We start from the raw sequence: 20,127 nt of genomic DNA, 5'->3' as shown, positions 1-20,127 counted from the left end.
TCCTTGTTATTTTTTAGCATTGGAAAAAAAATTGTTTTAACAAAGAGTTTTTATTACAGATCAATTCAACAGATTATAAATGATCAGGTTATGTGACATTGAATTGTCAAACATAACAGTCGCCAGTTCCATATCGACGCAAAAAATATTGCAAAATATGATATATTTCAATTCAAAATATTAAATAAATAAACAATTCAAATAGGCAAAAAGCCAGTGGCGTAGCTATGGTATTTGGGGCCTGGGGCAGATTAGGGCTTGGTGCCCCCCCCCCCCCTAAAGAGTACACTCTTAATTTCAAAATTCAGAACAGAATGTAGTTAAAACATATTTTTTTTGGTTCAAAATAATAATAAATATATATATAAAATAACATTAGATCTTAATAAAATTTATTGAAAAATTTAAAAACGAACATTCCTCGCTTTTTGGCCTGCAAAGTCATTAATCACATTTTCTAATCTTGCAATAATGTAATAATTTATTATTTTGTCATTTAGGGCCCTTTTAAAAAACACTTGTTTTGCGAATGAAAGGCTTAAACACTGTGTATATTATAATTTGTAACCGTTCATTTTTTTTATGTTCATATTATTTAACAACTTTTTAGCACAAAAATAGTAAAATTTGATATTCTTTTTATGTTATTTACTTTAAATAATGGTTTTCATTTTTCTTTTAACATTTCATTATTCATCATTAAAAAAAAATATTTTCAAATTTGGTGCCCCTCCCTACTTGTGGTGCCTGGTGCGGCCGCCCCCTCTAGCTACGCCACTGCAAAAAGCATTTAATTTAAATAATACAAAACGTTCAGTTTAGTCAGTCCATGAGAAAGCTTGAGAAATTTAACTTGTGTTAATTTTAAATTGAAATTTAAGAATATTGACAATCTTTAATTAGTCAACAAACGATGCCCCACACATTTCTAAAATAAGTAAAAATTGATTAAAAAAATCTTAAAGCATTTGAGAGTTTTTACTGTTACATCAATTTAAACTATTATTAATATACTTTTAAATATAATTAAGAAAAGAAAGGTCTATGACATGGTGTGGAACTTTATTGTATATGCATGCATAGTCATAACAGATTTGTTATATTAAAATAAGCTTTTTACGAAAATCTTTAAAAAAGTTAAAATTATGTTAAAATATTTTTTATTTTAATACTTAGGACAAATTTTTTTTACGTCTATATGGGGTACCAGTTTAATAAATATTTTGCAATTACACAGGATATTCTATAAATTGATGTCAAGCTGATTAAGTTTAAGGGCAGATCGTGGTGAACACCAGAAAATTTGATAAATAAATCAATGATTATTTTAATAATTTTCTGGAGTATGCATATTTTATAGTTATTTTTTAAGTCAACTTTAGATTAGTTTTTTCCTAAAAATTATCTTTGCCGGGTTACTGCTTATAGATGTAAAAAGGCTTTAAAGGGTTTGATTGGCTCATTTGTCATCCAAACATCAATGCTTTCAAAAATAATAAATAACATAATAATAACATAAGTTATTACTGTCTGTCCTCACAGACTGTACTGCCATGAATCTGGCCTGTTGAACTTTTATAGAAGAAATAAATAAATAAAACATAATTTAGAGTGATTATTTTACACAGTGTTCGGAAATAGGTATAAAAGATATACTTTTACACGTATAATCATTTTAGTATATTTTAAGTTATAGCCATTTAAAAAAAGTAAATGAATAACCGTTTTTTGAACATTATTCATAATGGCAATAATATATTGTTTTTTGTCCAACTATGCATTCAAATTTATTGCCTTATAACACCAGTTAGTCTTGACGTTAATATATGGGACATCCTGTATAAAATGAATCGAAATATAAAATCTAACTTATTAATAATAAACAAATTTATACAAAACTTAATTTGCAATACTTTCCTCGTGTGGTCATACTACTGCGTTTGCGCAATATATAGAATTAATATGTACAAATATTCTTCCTTCCTTCTTTATTATCTGTTTCTTGATATGCGTAATTTCGTGGACTTCTGTCACATATCTTTCTTCCATCTACAACTTTCGAAGCTCATTCGGCTCGTTAAAAAAATCATTTTATATGTGTACGATAATCTCCCCTATAACGCGGTAGATTCGCGTTATACGAAAAAGTTCATTCCCGTTTATTTTATTTTAAATTTAAAAAGTTGACTAAACTTAAAATCTTATCCACTCTTTTAATGATATTAAAGTGACCACAAAAGTACAAAGTGTCTGTGTTTGCTATGGGTTCTTCTCCAATCAGACCATGTTTGGAACCCTCGTCGCTTCAAATTGAAGTGTGCCTTATGAGAGAGTTCAGTCTAGTTTCTTTAGAATTGGGTTCTTCTGGTATTTTTCTGTTGATATACACAAGTTGTTTTACATGATCCACATTTTTATATCTCGTATAACGCGCTCAAATGTCCCCGTATAGCGCGTTGTGTATAACTGAACGTTTAACTTCTCTTTAAATTTATGTAAGAAAAGGACCAATATTTAGCCACCTCCGCACATGCAGTGGTAGTCGTGCAACAAAGTGCAAAGTCTCTGTGTTTGGCACTAATCGGTGTAACATAACTCCTGAAGATGCCCCGTGGAGGGGTGAAACACGTGTTGAGTAATTTGGCGGTGGCAGTTGTGTGATTCGCATTGTTAGCCGCATACGCATTTATCAGCGGGCTGGCGGGCGGTGCGCTTTGTTGCACGACTACCACTGCATGCGTGGAAGTGGCTAAATATTGGTCCTTTTCTTATTTACGATGGACTTCCGTAAGGTAACGCCTGATTTCATTAAATCTTTAAATCTACATCGAATATGTAACACATTTGGGTCACAATGTCCAAACGTATGAATATCTCAAAGATTTCCAATAGGACCGACTGAATGCGGTTTCTCCGGCGTCTTCAGACTATTTTAACAAGTCTGTCTACCTTGTGGCCGGAAAATATTCTATGACCTTCCCATTGCAACTTCGACCTGCTAATCCGTTGGGTTTTTTGAATCATCAATAGCGTAAAAATCACTATAATTTTCACAGTAAAACGTAATTTGGTATATTATCGCGTTATATGGGGACAATTGTTATACGAGGGACGTGAAATCGCGTTATAAACGTATATATACGCAGCTACTTCCGTTATATATTAGTCCCTTTGTTAGTTAGGATGGAATTCCACGAGGTAACGCCTGAATCTATTAGATATGTGTATATACGTGTCATAGAGGAGATTGTGTACAGTTGTGATATAAAATTCTTTCCCAATAATACCATACAGCCATATACCTTCAAGAGGAACCTTAAAATTACATTATTCTATATTCAATGTTATTGCCGTGTCTATGGGTATAGATTTCAGTATAAAAGCGTGTTGTTGCAATGTAGAAGATATAGCTGGTCTTTGGAGTTATGGTGGAGGCCTCCAACCTCCAAAGCCGACCTCCAGCTGCTTGGCTACTGCCAAACAAAGCCGGTCTTGGTACGGACCCGCTATCACCTGGAACAAAAGATATACATACTCTTTCACAATCTGTGTCAAAATCAATGATGGATAAATATAGGTTATAGATGTAATTCTGATTTTGCAAAAAGATTTAAGGCTCTTTCACCTATTTACCATTACCCTATATAAAGTGATTACTATAAAAAATACTTTTTCTATTAGACATTATATAGTCTGTACAGATAGTAAAAAATAAATTTATATATTGTAATTCGAATTTTGAATCTAATATTTCTGTTACCATTGATCTTTTGATAGGGTGTACAATACATTAGCACTAGAAATGACTACAACCTTTATAGAGCCTGTATATGCTATATTACAGGCAGTGGAGCCTTCGAGTTTTATATCACATAGACTGAGACTCCATTACTGATCTCGTGGATCCCTAAGTGTGATCCTTCAGCTGATTCTGGTTCTCATATTCATATTTATATTGTTAAAGAATCAAACAACTTGATGTAAGTTTGCAAGCACACTGTAGGGGATAGATCGTTGAGTAAAAGTTCGTCGAACGTATAAGAAACACTGTATTTAATATTGCTAATCGATTTGATTCTTGTTTCTCTTCTGTTGCTTCATGTGGCTTTTTTATTTTGCCGCTATATCTATACATTTTGCGTAGTACAACTCGTGGGTGCGTGAACACGCTCAGGTTTGCGTGTAGGCACTGTGCGAGCGAGAAAGCACTAGGGATTAATGTTTTGCGTACTATTAATTAATTGGGCGATCACCATAATACAATAATTCGTGTTTCGTATGTTTAGGCGTGTGGACAAGCGTTGCAGCCGCTGAAATACTTAAAATATTATATATAGTGTTGGTACCTGTAAGGCTACGGGTAGTGAAGTGTCTCGGGGGGCGCGTGTGTTTGCGAGGGGCACGACGACAGCGGGCAGACCGAGCACATTGAGGGGCATGCTATAAGCAACGCCCCCTGCTCTGGCAAACACGCGTCCGTGACGGTGGGCCACGCCGCAGTGCGCTGGGTACAATAGCACTCCGTCCGACCCCAACGTACTCTGTGATAATTCCATTGTGAAGAATGAGAGAGAGAGAAAGAATTTGTACGGAAGGAAAGGAGAAAGAGATAAAAAATAATAACATTGCTTTGTAACGTCCCTGTTCCAAACAGCAGGGGGAATGAGTATATAAAAAAATCGTACTGTAACACAAATTTATTAACCCTTAATAGCCTTATTAACGAAAGTGATTTTTTTTAAATATTACTGTGTTTGCTTGAGGGTCTAGATGAAGAGAAAAAAAGATTTTTTATTTAATTTCGTTGGAAAGAATATTATACAACAGTAAAATACGTACAGCCAACCTATAAAAAAAACTAATTGTTATGTGAACATTCGGTTTAAAAGATTGGTATCAAAATTGAAACTCTAGGCTATTAAGGGTTAAATATGTAATTAATTCTTGGACCTTAGGTGTTTTAAAATTGTAAACATTTTTAAAATTTTCGACGGATTTATATTGTTACGTACTATGGGTTCTGACCCGAAATGAAACACCACTGGTTCACTAGAAGTCCTTTATTCACAAATCAAATGGTCACCCTACTTTAACACAAAGTATACTTTCGCTTAGTCCAAACATCGCTTTTAAATCGCTCAAGAAATCACTGTCAAAATAACTTGCCAAATAATCACTTTGTATCACTGATCGTAGATCTTAATCTTATTACTCGAAAAAAATACTGAACTGTCGTCATGGGGAGTACACTTATCTATACTACGTGTAAAGTTCTAGTAAGTTCGAGATAGTACACGGTAAGAATTTCCGAGAACCGTACAAAAAATTATAAATAACTCCAAGTTCACGTGTGTTCTTGATCCTAGGGTTCAGTGTTTATTGTTTAGAGCAGTGATTCCCAAAGTGGTCTATATCGACCCCTAGGGGTCTACGACAACCTGCAAGGGGTCTACGTCAGCGAAAAAAATTTGGGGGTCCATGCAATGAAAATGGGGGCCCACGATAGTGGATCTCAACACATACACTGATAGTACCTATTTACTTACATCATACTATCTTATTATATCAAAACATTAACAATATTTATAAAAGTACCTATAAAGTTAAAAAAATGTTATTTAAGTTTATAAAATTGTATAAGTTGTAGGATGTTGGTATTCGCTTTGTGGTCGCAATACATTTTGAACTTGTAAAAACCTAATAAATGTATAAATTAACATGTGTTTTTACTTTAAGTTTTTAACACTAAACTTCACTACAGTTAGAAATTTACAGGAAATCAATATCAGGTAAGTAGGGGGTCTACCCAACACGGAAAAACATGGCGAGGGGTCTACGACACAAAAAAGTTTGGGGAACTCTGGTTTAGAGGGTTCTGTAACTCGTGGTTTATAACAATATTAAGGATTCCCTAGGAGGATAACTGTCATCTGTATAGTTTCCATTAAAAAGACAATAAGATTACGTTTAATTTATTTCGTATGTTTGTCTAAAAAAGACCGCGCGAGTTTAACTATGTAGTACACAAAGTGACATATGTTCAGCAGTGGGAGTCTATCAGCTGATATGAATGTGGGATTGGTTACCGTGATTTCCTCTTTGAGAGCGTGGGCTTGTAACTGGTAGTGGGTTCGACGAGCTGCCGGGATGAAGAGACGCGTGCGTGTGATCAGCGCAAATCCAAGTCCTTGCAGCGACCGCGACGCGCAACCCAATATGGACTTTATCAGTTCCACAACAAGGCTCTTATCTCTCTGTGAAAGAAACATTTAACTATTACAGCTATATTATCAGCTTACCGGACCTTCTCAAGAAAAAATCTACAGCAGAATCTTTTGATGAGTTGGCCCGGCACATTGTCCTAAATCTCAAGGCATTTAACGGTCTGTAGCGCTTGGGCAGCGACTTAAATAAAATAATGTAGCAACTAATATATAATTGTGTATTCCAAATTGTATTGTTAATATGTATAAATTTTAACTGTATTTACCCGTAAGTGAAAATTGTGTAAAAATTAATTGTAAAAAAAAATAATAATATAAAACTCTGTCGTGCCTCGCAGCTGGGAGAAGAAAGATCCGTATCAAATAGCGGCAACCCTCTCCCAACTGTCTGCGTTTAGTTAAAGCGAAAGATAAATACTGTAAAAAAAAACACCAGCGATACAAATTAGAATTAACAAAAAAAAACTCCAACAGATTTCATATTGTCAATACACCAATACCTCACTTTGCGTCGTAGTTACGTTCCAAAAAAACACGACGCAAATTAAAACGCCGCAAAGTGAATTAAGATTTTCTATAGCAAACAATGTAAAGATCGAATATAGGTTTCCAGGGTTACGAAAACACTACTTTTTAAAAAGAAAATTGAACAATGTAAACATTTAAAAAACAAAAATAATATAACTCTGCCAATAAATAAATTGAAAAAATATATACCTTTTTTGTAATCAGAAAAAACACGTGAAATTTCAATTAAATTTATTATTATCTTTTAAAAGAAGCACAACACTCTACTTAATTGAAACTGAACTCTAAAATTATCAAAACAAAGTTAAAATAAAACTGTAATCAAATTGCGTTGGTTTTTAGTTAGAAAGGGAATCCCCGAGTGTTGATGGCATGGCGCAATTAGAAACAAAAGTGTTGCCATCTTTTAGAAAAAAAAAGACTCGAACCCAAAACAACGCATCCTCGAAAATCTAACGACGCACAGTGAAAATTAGTACTAATTAAGCAAAGACGAAACTTCGAAAAAAACGCAAAACGAAACGACGCAAAGCGAGGTATTGGTGTACTTATTGTTATGATGGTGCAAGCCGCACAAGTGGACGGTAGCTGTGAACAGATCTTAAGATGATCTCATCCGTCAGGTTAACTTGGTAGGTATAAACTGGATTACAACAGAAAGCTTCCATCGATGACTTATAAGTTTGATACGTCGAATGTACGTATCAAATTCTGATATATAGGATGATAGGTTTTAGGTGTTAAAAGTTTAAAAAAAGTTAATATGCACTAATTTAGTCAGCAAAAAATTTGGAAGTTCTTACATCTATTACCAATCATACTGTATATAGTAATAACTCTGAAATATGTTACATTAATTTATTTTTTCTATTATAATGTGAATGGTCCATAACTTCTGCAAATATACTACAGGTACAAATAATAAACAATTATTAATATTAATACGTAGTAGTACCCGGCAAAATATTGCACATCGGCCTTTGGAAAGAGACAATCGGCTAATTTCGCACGAAATACGAAGACTGATAAAACGTCACATTGGTAGCGTGGGACAGAGATAGTGCTCTACGAAGCCGAAATTAGCTGATTCTCTCTTTCCAAAAGTCGATGTGCAATATTTATCGCCGGGTACGGTAATACGAATTTAGAAAACTTTAGTTTATTACATTATCATCATGTTGTTTAATATTTCTATAATTTATTTCTAGATATAGCAGGGGTGGCCATATGCCTTGATAATACGGGCCAATTCTCGAAATTTTAAATTTTTGACAAGTAATTTTAAAAAAGTTTTAAAATATACAAAACGATAACAATTTTTTTAATATTTTAATATAGAAATGAAAACTGTATTTTCTCAATAATACTCAAGATTCCGGTTATTTAATTCTGATAGGTGTTTGGATTTTGCTAATTTTATGATGGAATAATAATAATTATTTTCACCAGTAATATGTTTCGATTTCCCAGGAGCTGACGGAAGGTATAATTAAAATATTTTAATAATTCAACAATCAATTCCAGCCAAAAATAATCGATAAACAACCGCATGTGACTTGCGAGCCGCAGGTTGGCAACCTCTGGTATATAAATGTACCATTAATAAATAACAATAAATGAGCTATACATTCGCCCCTTTTAAAGCTTTCACTCACCTTGGGGTTTGCAGGGTCTTGTAATAAATTGGGCATATCTTTCATGGAGAAGAATACTGATATGGACATCTCCACCGAGTCTTCCAAGGCTTTAAATTTTTTCTGAAACAAATAAATCTTATATTCTCTGTAATATGCTAAAATTTCTTTGAAGATGCAGTTCAGAACAATTGTATGTGCAATTAACTCTACCGTCACTATGTTTATATGTTTTTTGTTTTTATATCCTGATATTAAGGGAATAAATGAGGGTATATAAAGAATTCGTACTTTTAATGCAGGGGTGTCAAACCAGCGGTCCGAAATGAACATTTTTACGATCCAAAAATAAATGTCTTCCGAAATAGGAAAGAAAGTATTAGAGAAGAGAAGCCAAGTATTAGAGGTAACAGAAGTTTATATATGTTTATTACAATGTACTTTTAGTTAGCCTATAGATGCCCACTACAAGGCGTTGACCATCCCCAGAGATCTCCTCGCCGCCAGCGATTTCCGGCAGTCTTAACTATGACGTCAGTCCCCCTAGCGGGGAGCTTAGCCACGCCACGTCTTACAATATAAATATTGATTTTTTACTGGCTAACTTAAAGTTAAGTAAGCATTGTTGATTCGGTCCAAGTTAGCTTTTAAGTTTGACACCTCTGTTTTAATGCATTTAGCAAACATGTGAAAAAGTTAATTTCCGTCATTATTTCTGTTCTATCTGTATAAAAGTTTAAATATATATGTAAACCCTATATATTTAACCTTTATACTTATATGTTAAACATATTTATACTCATATATATAAACATAATACAGGGTGGCCCATAAGTCCTTTGATATGAAAAAAAATTATTAAAATAAAACTAATTACATTATAAATTTAATTTTTATTTACAAAAAAAGCTTAAAAAACGGGAATTATTTTTTGAAAATAACATCTTCTAAATGTAATCCGTTGCGATCACGGCACTCTTGCAAACAACGTCTAAAATTGTCGATGACTGCGCGGCACGTCACTGCTGAAATGCTTGTCATTTCTCTGCGAATGTTTTCTTTTAGGGCCTCAATTGACCGCGGGATTGTGTCGTATACTTTAGCCTTAAGGTAGCCCCACACAAAAAAAATCCATCGGGGTCAGATCTGGACTACGTGGAGGCCAGGAAATGTCTCCTCTCTTAGAGATCACTTTGCCAGGAAAAAGTTGACGGATAACGGGCATAGCAGTGTTAGAGGTGTGAGAAGTGGCCCCATCCTGTTGAAACCACGTCCTGGCATTAAAGCCTGAAAAGTTTTGCAATTCTGGTATGAAAAACTCTTCGATCATAGCCACATATCGCTCCGACGTAACAGTAACTGCGCGCCCTCTGCCATCCTCAAAGAAGTAAGGCCCTAGGATACCATGGGCTGACATAGCGGCCCAAACAGTCACTTTCGGACTATGTAAGGGCTTCTGATGCTTAAGTTTTGGATTGATGGGGCTCCAATAACGGCAATTTTGTTTACTAACATGCCCGTTAAGATGGAAATGAGCCTCGTCAGAGAACATTATGTTATTGAAGGAAGTAAACCGATTCAACATTTCATTCGCATAATTTTGTCTTTGAATACCGTCAGTTTCCTTTAATTCTTGAACCAACTGAATTTTGTAAGGGTGCATATGTAAATCTTTCTTCAAAATCCGTTGTAACGATGTCCTGGATACGTTTAATGCTCTGGCGCGCTTACGAGTTGACTGTGTCGGATCTTCGCGAATAGACTGTGTCACTGTGTCTATGTTTTGTTCCGTACGTGACGTCCTTGAGCGACCCAACCGCGGTTTATCTAACGTCGAACCGGTCTCCTCGAACGCTCCTCGCAACCCAGTTCTTAATCGTTTGAAGAGTTGGAGTGTCGTCAAAGTTGTGTAAACCTTTGTGTTCTCGAAATTTACGCCGCGCAACGGTTGCCGAATTGTCGTTTTTATAAAACTTGCGCACACAAAACGCACGGTCTGCTCCGGTAAAACGCTCCATCGCGATTAAATTCCCAGAAACCGAAGTTACTCCCCCCGTTTCCCCTGCACCGCTCACGCGCACCCTGTTCGTTTTATTCAAATTTTACTTTTCAAAGGACTTATGGGCCACCCTGTATATATATAATAATAAATAACTACGATGATAGGATTCCAATAAAATGTTGAACTCTTTATAATAAGTCATGGAAAATATTGTGAAAATAATTTTTTTTTTTAAAGTTAATTTACATTCAACTTAAGGATATAGTTTTGTTAGATGACTTCTGCATGTAGGAAGTGACATAATGCAGATGCTGTAGAAATTTTGGGATTTCTAGTAAAAACCGCGACAGGTATTATAGTTTTTGCAGTTCTCTTTTGTTGCCTAACGCTGTCTTAAGAAAAAACCGAAACGCTTGAAAACCTGAAGGTGCAAGGCCAGGGCTACGTGGCATTGTCACCTCCTTGCCAAATTCTCTTATATTTCACCGTTATTGTGATGCAAGACCACACCCCTTCTTTTTATTAAATCCTTGAGGTTTTCTAACCTATTTCTTCATCTCGGCCATCATGCAAGACGAAGGGGAGAGACTATGCTTCCTCAGCTACTGCAGGAAGGTGGTAATAAATGCAATAGGTAAAAATAAATAATGTTGCAAAATAAAATAGTAAGGAAACCTAGAATGTAGTGGTTGAGGATGAATGTATGGCTAATGGAATGAAATGAAATGGGAAAATTGTAGAATGAAAGAAATAGTACGACAGATAAGATGATATGAAAGAGAAGAATGATAATAATAAAAAAAAAGAAATGAATAAATTACTAGAATTAAAAAGTCCCTGTCCCACACGAGATAGGGGAACAAGAGGTCACCAACAGCGGGGACCAAAAAAAAAACCTATTTCTTCAATCTAGTCAGTTATTGGAGGTAAAGATCCGAATAAATGGTTCTGCCTCAAGGCATAAGCTCATAATAAACGATGCACTTTCAATCTGACATCAAAATTCCGGGATCGAGAAAATCAAAATGTATGTAATTTTCTCCTTAGGTTGCTTTTTTGTAAAAAAAAAAACTTTTTTAAAATCTAACCTTTGCAATGTCATTAAAACAAGCCAGATAGAAATGGTACAGTCAAAGAGATTTTATTACAAGTTTATACATACTATTTGGAAATGATTATACCCCAGTAAAACCCAGTGTGTAGTTAAACCAGAAAGAAAATTAAAATAAAAGTAAAACAAGAACTGTAAGCAAAATATGAAGATAATAATATATTTTTTTTAAAAAAATGTGATAACGATCGTAAAACAATATACTGTGATGTATGTTATAGAATTGTGGTATAAATGATGATAGGATGATATTAAAATTGTTAAGACCTATGTAAAATTAGATAGGGGTGTACGTGAGGAGTATTCCCCCTCCCTAAAAGGTTACCTCGCTGATGGTAGCGCCGCAGTCCCGCTGTAGGTAGCGCGCGGCGTCCACAATGGCGTCTTTGATATCGCGTTCCACCGGAATAAACGCCAGAGAGTTTGACGCCTCCGTCATGTAATGCACCTGGAAGCATTAATCATCATCGTATCAGCTGAAAATATATTATATACACTTTTTAAAATTGTATAATAAAAGACAGTCACCTGTATAAATATAGAGATGCAAGGAGGGAAATACAACATATAATACTATACATACATAACAGACATGTATCACTCATACGTAGGCTTACCATAATTACGAAGAGCCAAACCGGGACGCAGAAGAGAAAGAGGCTCATTTTCATTTTACTTTTCGCTTAATTTGTGTTTTTCATATTTGAAATGGAATCAAAATTATTATGAATTGAAAACATATTAATTAATGTGAATATATTTTTTATTAAAAAGAAAAAGAGACATACTACAATTAATACAAACAACACTAAAAATTTTCCCGGTTTTATTTTTCACCCACGCTTGCTTTATATTTTTCACTAGAGTGCACTTTCTTCAGAATCGTTTTGTCGTGCTTTATTTTGTCATAAAATTCACTGCATGACATGTTCAAGTTGAGTTTGCACGTAAGCAAGGCTTCCACAACGCATTCTTCCATCCCCCCCCGATCGTCAGACCACATTTTTTTTATCTGTGAAAAAATTCTTTCCACTGACGCTGAAGTACCGTGTAGACAAATAGCAAACTCCACAATTTTTTTTTAAATTTGGCACCTGAATATTCTGCTTGTGAAAATGGGTGAATAGCTGGACCCGTTTCTCGGAGTAATTAGCTTCATTAGAATTTTGGCGCGGGTGGCACGGGGGAAAGATTGGTTGGGGTGTCGGTGCTGTTCAAGTTTGACCGGGACGCTAAGGCAGACCGGCCAGGAACCCGGGGCAGGGATCTCAAACCGGGACTATCCCGGTCAAACCGGGACGTATGGTAAGCCTACTCATACGCGAATACCGACCGATATAACACTTGGACTTTATTATTTATTACATATATATAAACAGTATATGTCAATATTAAAATGAAGGTATTTTTCACTCTGTGTTTGGCACTAATCGATGTAACATAACTCGTGAAGATACCCCGTGAAGGGGTGAAACACGTGTTAAGTGATTTGGCGGTGGCGGTTGTGTGATTCGCATTGTTTGACGCATACGCATTTATTAGCGGGCTGGCGGGCGGTGCACTTTGTTGCACGACTACCACTGCATGTGCGAAAGTTGCTAAATATTGGTACTTTTCTTACTTGGTATTATAGTATATTTATGTATAATTTTTAATATCTTAGTGATTATTTTCCCACTCATCTTTTTATTTTCCTTTTCTTTGTCTTTTTTGTGGCCTACCTTCATTAATTTATTTCTGCAACGCCTAACGGTTTATTAGATAAAAAAGCCTTCGGCGTTAAGTTCACCCCTTTACTTAAATTGTATAAGTGATGAAAAATTAAACCAGTTAAGATTAGATTCTATAAATTTCGCTGATTTGTGTAGACGTAAAGAGTAGTATACAGCTTAGACTTATATTTTTTATGTATTCTATTTTTATAGGAATACATAATCCTCGACACGTATATCTATTTGTTAAATTTTAATTCAACATAACAGCTAAGATTTTTGACAAATTTTTAATTACCAACCCAATAGAGCTTACCCTAATTTTAGAGATGTCGACAGGCTCGTCCAGTTTGAGGAGATGGGCCTTGTCACCTGCCATCACGCCGGTGAGGAGGACCAGGTCGTCAGCATGCCGGCACATGGGGCCCACCGTCAGGAACTTTGGGTACTGCTCATCCGTGAGCGTGGGGATGTGGCCCTCTATCGGAATGATGCCTAGCGCAAATATAATATATTAGAAATGTTATATGAGAAATACGCATCCGTCCACGAGGTAAATAGATGACTTTAATGTCATATGAAAAGACAAGATGCAGTTCGCTTCAAATTGATTCTATTAGAAATATATGGGAGGTCTAAGTCCAGCAGTGGGTGAAATAATAATGATATAAGAAAATAATTTTACATGTTATTAACGAAAATGTTAAATTATTTTGCCTTCGTAAAAGCGACGTAAAATGGTTGCTGCTGGTATAAAATATATATAAAATTGTCGGTGCGATTCTCGAGACTTCATCATGGTTGCTTCAGCCGTAAGACGTCCATAGCTAGATAAAGGCCTCCGTTAGAGATATCCAAAAGGACCAGTTGGAAGCGGTCTACATCCAGCGTCTTCCGATCTTTGCAACATCGTCTCCTTATCTCATGCGTGGATTTCCTACGCAGCGCTTTCTGGTCCGTGGTCTTCACTCCTGAACCCTGACATATTTTTTGGATAAATCTAATATATAAAATTCTCGTGCCACGGTGTTCGAACTTGAACTCCTCTGAAACGGCTTGACTGATTTTTACCAAATTTAATATGCATATTCAGTAGGTCTGAGAATCGGTTACTATCTATTTTCTATACCCCTAAGTGATAAAGGTTGTTCACACTTAAAAAAAAAAAAATATTTTTTTAACGAAATTTTTTGTTTTTATTTTTTTATGATACAGCATACAAGAATACATACAACCATAAATTTTCACCCCTCTACGATCAACCCTTATTTTTTATTTGTAAATTAAAATATCATTTTTTTTTTGCAAAACAACGTTTGCGGGATCAGCTAGTGTAGTTATAAATGTGTCACGCGTGGGACTCACCGGGAGTGGGCTTGTGTCCGAAGAGACCGCAGAAGGCTGCTGGAACTCTGATAGAGCCAGCAATATCTGATGACACGCTGAAAATAGACGCGCCGCTTGCTAGTAGAGCACCCTGTATGTAATATAAACAGTGGGTTACAGAATTGTATTATTTCAATCTCTGGAACATTTCTCAAAAAGGCACGCGACCAGTGCTAATTAGGTATAACATAAAACTACTACTAAAGGTACTAATAAATAAATTCATGTACCACTACACATTTATAATGTACACTAGTGTACGTGAAGAAGGACACTAGAGTACAATCTAATGTGAACGAGAATCAAAAAGAACTCCCCCTTTGATTAAATCATCATTGTAAGCACATTGGGACATTCTAATGCTGAAATGTTGTTGACGAAATAAGGGATAATTTTGACGTTCATCTGATAATCTAAAGCAATGATTCCCAAAGTGGTCTATATCGACCACTAGGGGTCTATGACAACCTGCAAGGGGTCTACGTCAGCGAAAAGTTTGGGGGTCCATGAAATGAAAATGGGGGTCCACGATAGTGGATCTCAACACACACTGATAAGTACCTATTTACTTACATCATACTATCTTATAATATCAAAACATTTACATTATTTATAAAAGTACCTATGAAATAAAAAAATATTATATATGTTTATAAAATTGTGTAAGTTGTAGGATGTTAGTATAATAGATTGGTTTAGTTGGTATAGTAGAAACAAAATTTTATTTTGAGTAGTTTTAATTTAAATTCAATTAATAAATGTGTAAATTAACATGTGTTTTTACTTCAAGTTTTTAACACTAAACTTCACTACAGTTAGAAATTTACAGGAAATCAATATTAGGTAAGTAGGGGGTCTACCCAACACGGAAAACCATGGCAAGGGGTCTACGACACAAAAAAGTTTGGGGAACACTGATCTAAAGGTTCATACGGAATCCGTCGCATTTAGCTAGTACTTTATCTTTTATTTTATTTTGCCACCTGGGAACTTCCAACCCATCCTGTTGGAAATCTATACGGAAGACCTATGTCGTACATTTAAAATATAATGACAATACGAATTTACAATGTGATCACACCGTTTAATATGGGCTATGTGTTTTTTCTGTTTACCCACAGAATATATTGACGCGTGCAGAGAGTGCATTATTTGATTTATTATAAATAGTTAAAGCAACCAAGCGGTATAATGCGCTTGAAAGGTTGCATTGCGTTATGTAAACTTTGGTTAGAAACGATCTTTACTTTAGAACAAGGTCAAAATTCCATAATATCAAACTACCTGCATATATAAAATTAAAGTTATTTTGATTTATTTTTTGATTTTGATCTTGAAACACCTTATGGGAATCGACTACAAGTTCTACAGGGGCGGCTCTAGCTCGTGTGCAATGAAACCCTGGCGCCCCCTAGGCCTGACCTCCCCTCCCCTCGCAGCTATAACTATTAACTTTGCTGTAACATACAACTGTATTCCAACAAGCTATTCTATAAGTAGCTTACAGTACACCTATCCCCCGATTTACACGGTACGTCACTATTTCATTATCATCTCTTATAATGTAAATATTTATGCTTCAAGCATCGAGTGATGAAAGTGAATTCGATCCTCCGATTCCGAAAAAAAAGAATGAGAGTAATTTCTGAGTGATAAAAAATAATAAAACACCTTTGGTTTTATTTTTTGTTCTTCTGTTTAATGTATATTAATTAAATAAATAAAAAACAGTATTTCCGTAATATATTAAATATTTTAACTTGTCAATGCATTTTATTTTTATTTCAGTGTACACTTAAAAATATTGAAAAAAATCATCACAACTGTTAAATAGCAAAATTATGCATTTTCTGCAAGTTTTTCGATTTACACGGTTTTGACTTGAAAATTTAAAATTTTCGATTTACACGTTTTTCTCAGGAACGTATCTACCGTGTAAATCGAGGGATAGGTGTATTGTATTAGTTACGGCCATGTTGGTCCAAGACGATGTTCTTAGCTGTCTCAACGAGCGCCGCATCGCCCCCTGAGACGGCGGCGTCTGTGTGCATTGCACACTTTGCACTATAGTTAAGCCGCCCCTGAAGCTCTATTCGATATTATTATTTACTGTTTTCAGAGCAGTAGCATTGGAGAGTCAAGTTATTGATTTGTTCAGACCAGCGGATAGGTGTTTACCATATAATTTCCTTGCAATCATTTAGTCGAACTAATCTGGTTGTCTGCGATAGATGTGCTGTTCTATGATTAACAAATTAAACAAATTGAAAAGCTTGATTTTCACTAATTTCCTGACAACAAAATGACGTATTGTTAATAAAAAAATGTAAATTTTTTTTAATGAAAACGCACCTTAATTTCAACATACCTCGTACATTGTTCAGTATTATCTTATATTGTTAGCAATACTGTTTGCATATAATAATACATCACGCAAATATATGTGCGTGTTTGGCTGTGTTCCAAAGCGTTTTGGTCTGCTATCCGTTGGCTTTACGTTTGTTATGCGGGTCGCAATTAGTAACTAACATTGGTGAAGGATATCTCTTTGCTTTGTTCCTTACATAGGATCATTGGTTATATAAGTAAAGAAAAAATAAATTATAAATATATTCCTGTCCCTACAATAAGATAGAGGGAATGAGAGATCCACAACAGGTGTAAAAGTTTAAAAGAAATAAATATATACGCCAGGGGTGGTCAAACTGAGGCCCGCGAGCCACATGCGGCTTTTTAGACGATTATATTTCCCTTTGATTGATTGTCGAATTATTTCAATATTTAAATTTATACCTATGTCAGCTCTCGGGAAATCGTAATAAATTACTGGTGTGAATAAATATTATTATTCCACCATAAAATTATCGAAATCCATAAAAAAACTAACCATATACGCATCAACAGTCATATACGCGTGCCATTATATCTAACTTCAAGATTGATTAACTTTACATCAATGGTGAAGAAGGTCTCTTTGCTTTGTTCTTTCTACAGGATCATTGGTTATATATGTAAAGGCTTTAAAGGAAGTGTACGGCTTAATTGTTATCAATTAATATAGGACACTCTATCCAATCAATGGTTTTAGATATAGTAAATACGTAATAATAATATAGTAAGAAAAAAACATTTTTAAAATTCGAATTTCTACAGATTAAAAATAATTATTTTTTATAGAAGCTACTAGCCTTTTGCATTACAATAGAAAAAAAACTTTTTTCAGCGTGATATCTTTATACAGGATAATTGGGAATAGGTGTAAAACCTTTTTTGCTTATATATGTACTATATATGTTTAAGCTTTTTTTTATCTATAATCCAATCCAATCGCCACGTATAAAAGAATACAGCTGAGGTTTCTTATACCAAAAAAAAAAAAAAAACAAATACACATCGTCTTCGTCCACGTGTCTAAGTTCTATTAATTCAGACTTATTAACATTTTTACTGTAAGTTTTATATCAGACATAAAACCGGTGTAACACTCCTCGGTGTGTAAAAATGGTAGCGCTTAATAAGTTCAGGGTATAAAACAAACTACTTAACAGGATTTTAACTTTTTACGTAATGCTTGATAAAAAGAATGTAGTGTTATTTTGTTTTGCGCTATTATGTGAATATTGTGGTTAAAAATTAAAAATCAAAGATAACCGAGACGACAGAGATGAAAGACATGGGAGAGAAGAGATAAGAGAAACTATAGAGTAGGTAGAGGGTGAGATAGAAAACAAGCAGGATATACAGAGAAGGGTGAGGAGAGGCTAGAGAGTTTGAAGAGAGTGATATAGAAAATTGAAATAGTGGATTCCGTAAAAGAAGGGAGACGGGATAGAAGACAATAGATATAGAAGACAAAAACAGAAATAAATGTAAGAGAGAAAAGGAAAAAAGAGGAGATAAATGGGAAAACCTTAATATACCTCCGTTCAACTTACCGGACCTTCTCAAGAAAAAATCTACAGCGGAATCTTTTGATCAGTTGGCCCGGCACGTTGTCCTAAACCTTAAGGCATTTAACGGTATGTAGCGCTTGGGCAGCGACTTGAAATAAGATAATGTACCAACTAATATATAATTGAGTAAAACTTCCAAATTGTATTGTTAATATGCATAAATTTTAGCTGTATTTACCCATAAGAGAAAATTGTGTAAGAAAAATTGTAAATAATTATAAAACGCTGTCGTGCCTCGCAGCTGGGAGAAGAAAGATCCGTATCAAACAGCGGCAACCCTCTCCCAACTGTCTGTGTTTAGTAAAAGAGAAAAAAAAATATTGTAAAAAAACACCAGCGATACAAATTAGAATTAATAAAAAAAGAGAGATAAATGGCTCAGCTACTTTTTTTTTTTAAATTATCTTACGCCACATTAGCTCAAGTTGTGACTGATGATGTGAAACATTTTTAAATCACGTTCTTTTGAGATTGTTAAAAATATGTTTTTAATATTTAGTTTATTTATATCTTTATTTATATAAACTCTTTTGCTAACCACTAATGATGGAGCGTCATTAGCGGCTGTAAATACCGTAACTTACCGAGATAAATGTTGAAATGTCAATTATAAAGATGTCGTTCAGTCGAAACGTTTTAATGAAATAAATAAAAAGGGAACGCAAGAGTTAGACCACTTCCTACTTCATGAATTATACACGAATTGGCATCAATATAAGACTCTCGCGAGTTCAGAACATTAAACAAACGCTACGTACTTACAACCCAGACTTGACCTCATTAAATTTGTTAAAATATATACACATATTTTATTTTTCCACTACATTTTCTTAGCTACAAATAGCTGAGTGTATAACGTGATTGGTGTGACGAATAAAAATAAAAGTTAATTCTAAGTTTGGTACACCAATACCTCACTTTGCGACGTAGTTACGTTCCAAAGAAACACGACGCAAATTAAAACGCCGCGAAGTGCAGCTTTTGAACATACAAGATGTTATGTTCAAAAGCTAAAGAGAAGGAACCTTAAGGTAGATACTGGTACTGACCTCGCCGCCGGAAGAGCCGCCGGGCGTGCAGTCGAGACGGTAGGGGTTGTTGGTGGTGCCGTGAAGAAGGTTGGTGCTCTCCCAGCCGAGACACAGTTCAGGCGTGTTGGTGACTAGCAGCGGAACGGCGCCAGCTGCTCGCACAGCGCGTACGGCATGACCGTCGCAAGCAGCACGGCTCCCGGCCCGTTCTAAGCAACCCACAGCGTTGGACAGCCCTGCCAGACGATTAAGGTAAGCAAGAAAGACTCAACAAACATATAAACTAAAAATAAATCCTCAAATGTAATGCTAAACGAGAAAGAGCAAGAAATTTATCAAAATTGAGATAAAGAATTTAAAAACAATATTTTTCTATTCCAATATAAACCGAGTTAATAAAATCTGTACATAGAAAGTTCTATTAAACATTCGACGTCAAAACCTAAAAAAGGCGTGTTAAAATACACTCGCGTGCAACAAATTCGAATCAAGCTTAAAAAATGTCCAAAGTATTTTTTTCTGCGGACTATAAAAATATGTATTTTT

General features: G+C 34.9%; 1 protein-coding gene across 1 annotated transcript in view; it reads right to left on the bottom strand.

Moving 5' to 3' along the window:
* Window positions 1–3,256: 3,256 nt before the first annotated feature.
* Window positions 3,257–20,127, bottom strand: part of LOC137931582 (fatty-acid amide hydrolase 2-A-like) — a 45,295-nt gene continuing 28,424 nt past the window's right edge. Inside the window, exons 6-13 of the mRNA XM_068775025.1 lie at window positions 19,600–19,817; window positions 14,577–14,688; window positions 13,528–13,706; window positions 11,825–11,947; window positions 8,408–8,509; window positions 6,087–6,254; window positions 4,347–4,541; window positions 3,257–3,513 (exon numbers count right to left, since the gene is read on the bottom strand). Of these exons, the coding sequence (XP_068631126.1) occupies window positions 3,424–3,513; window positions 4,347–4,541; window positions 6,087–6,254; window positions 8,408–8,509; window positions 11,825–11,947; window positions 13,528–13,706; window positions 14,577–14,688; window positions 19,600–19,817 (1,187 nt within the window). The 3' untranslated portion in view covers window positions 3,257–3,423. The remainder of the gene's footprint in view (window positions 3,514–4,346; window positions 4,542–6,086; window positions 6,255–8,407; window positions 8,510–11,824; window positions 11,948–13,527; window positions 13,707–14,576; window positions 14,689–19,599; window positions 19,818–20,127) is intronic.

This window comes from Battus philenor, unplaced genomic scaffold (assembly GCF_028537555.1).
Source record: "Battus philenor isolate CCGP_79_NKW_IND1 unplaced genomic scaffold, ilBatPhil1.0.hap1 SCAF_8, whole genome shotgun sequence".
Classification (NCBI taxonomy): Eukaryota; Metazoa; Arthropoda; class Insecta; order Lepidoptera; family Papilionidae; genus Battus; species Battus philenor.
This window is presented reverse-complemented; position numbering and strand designations above follow the sequence as displayed.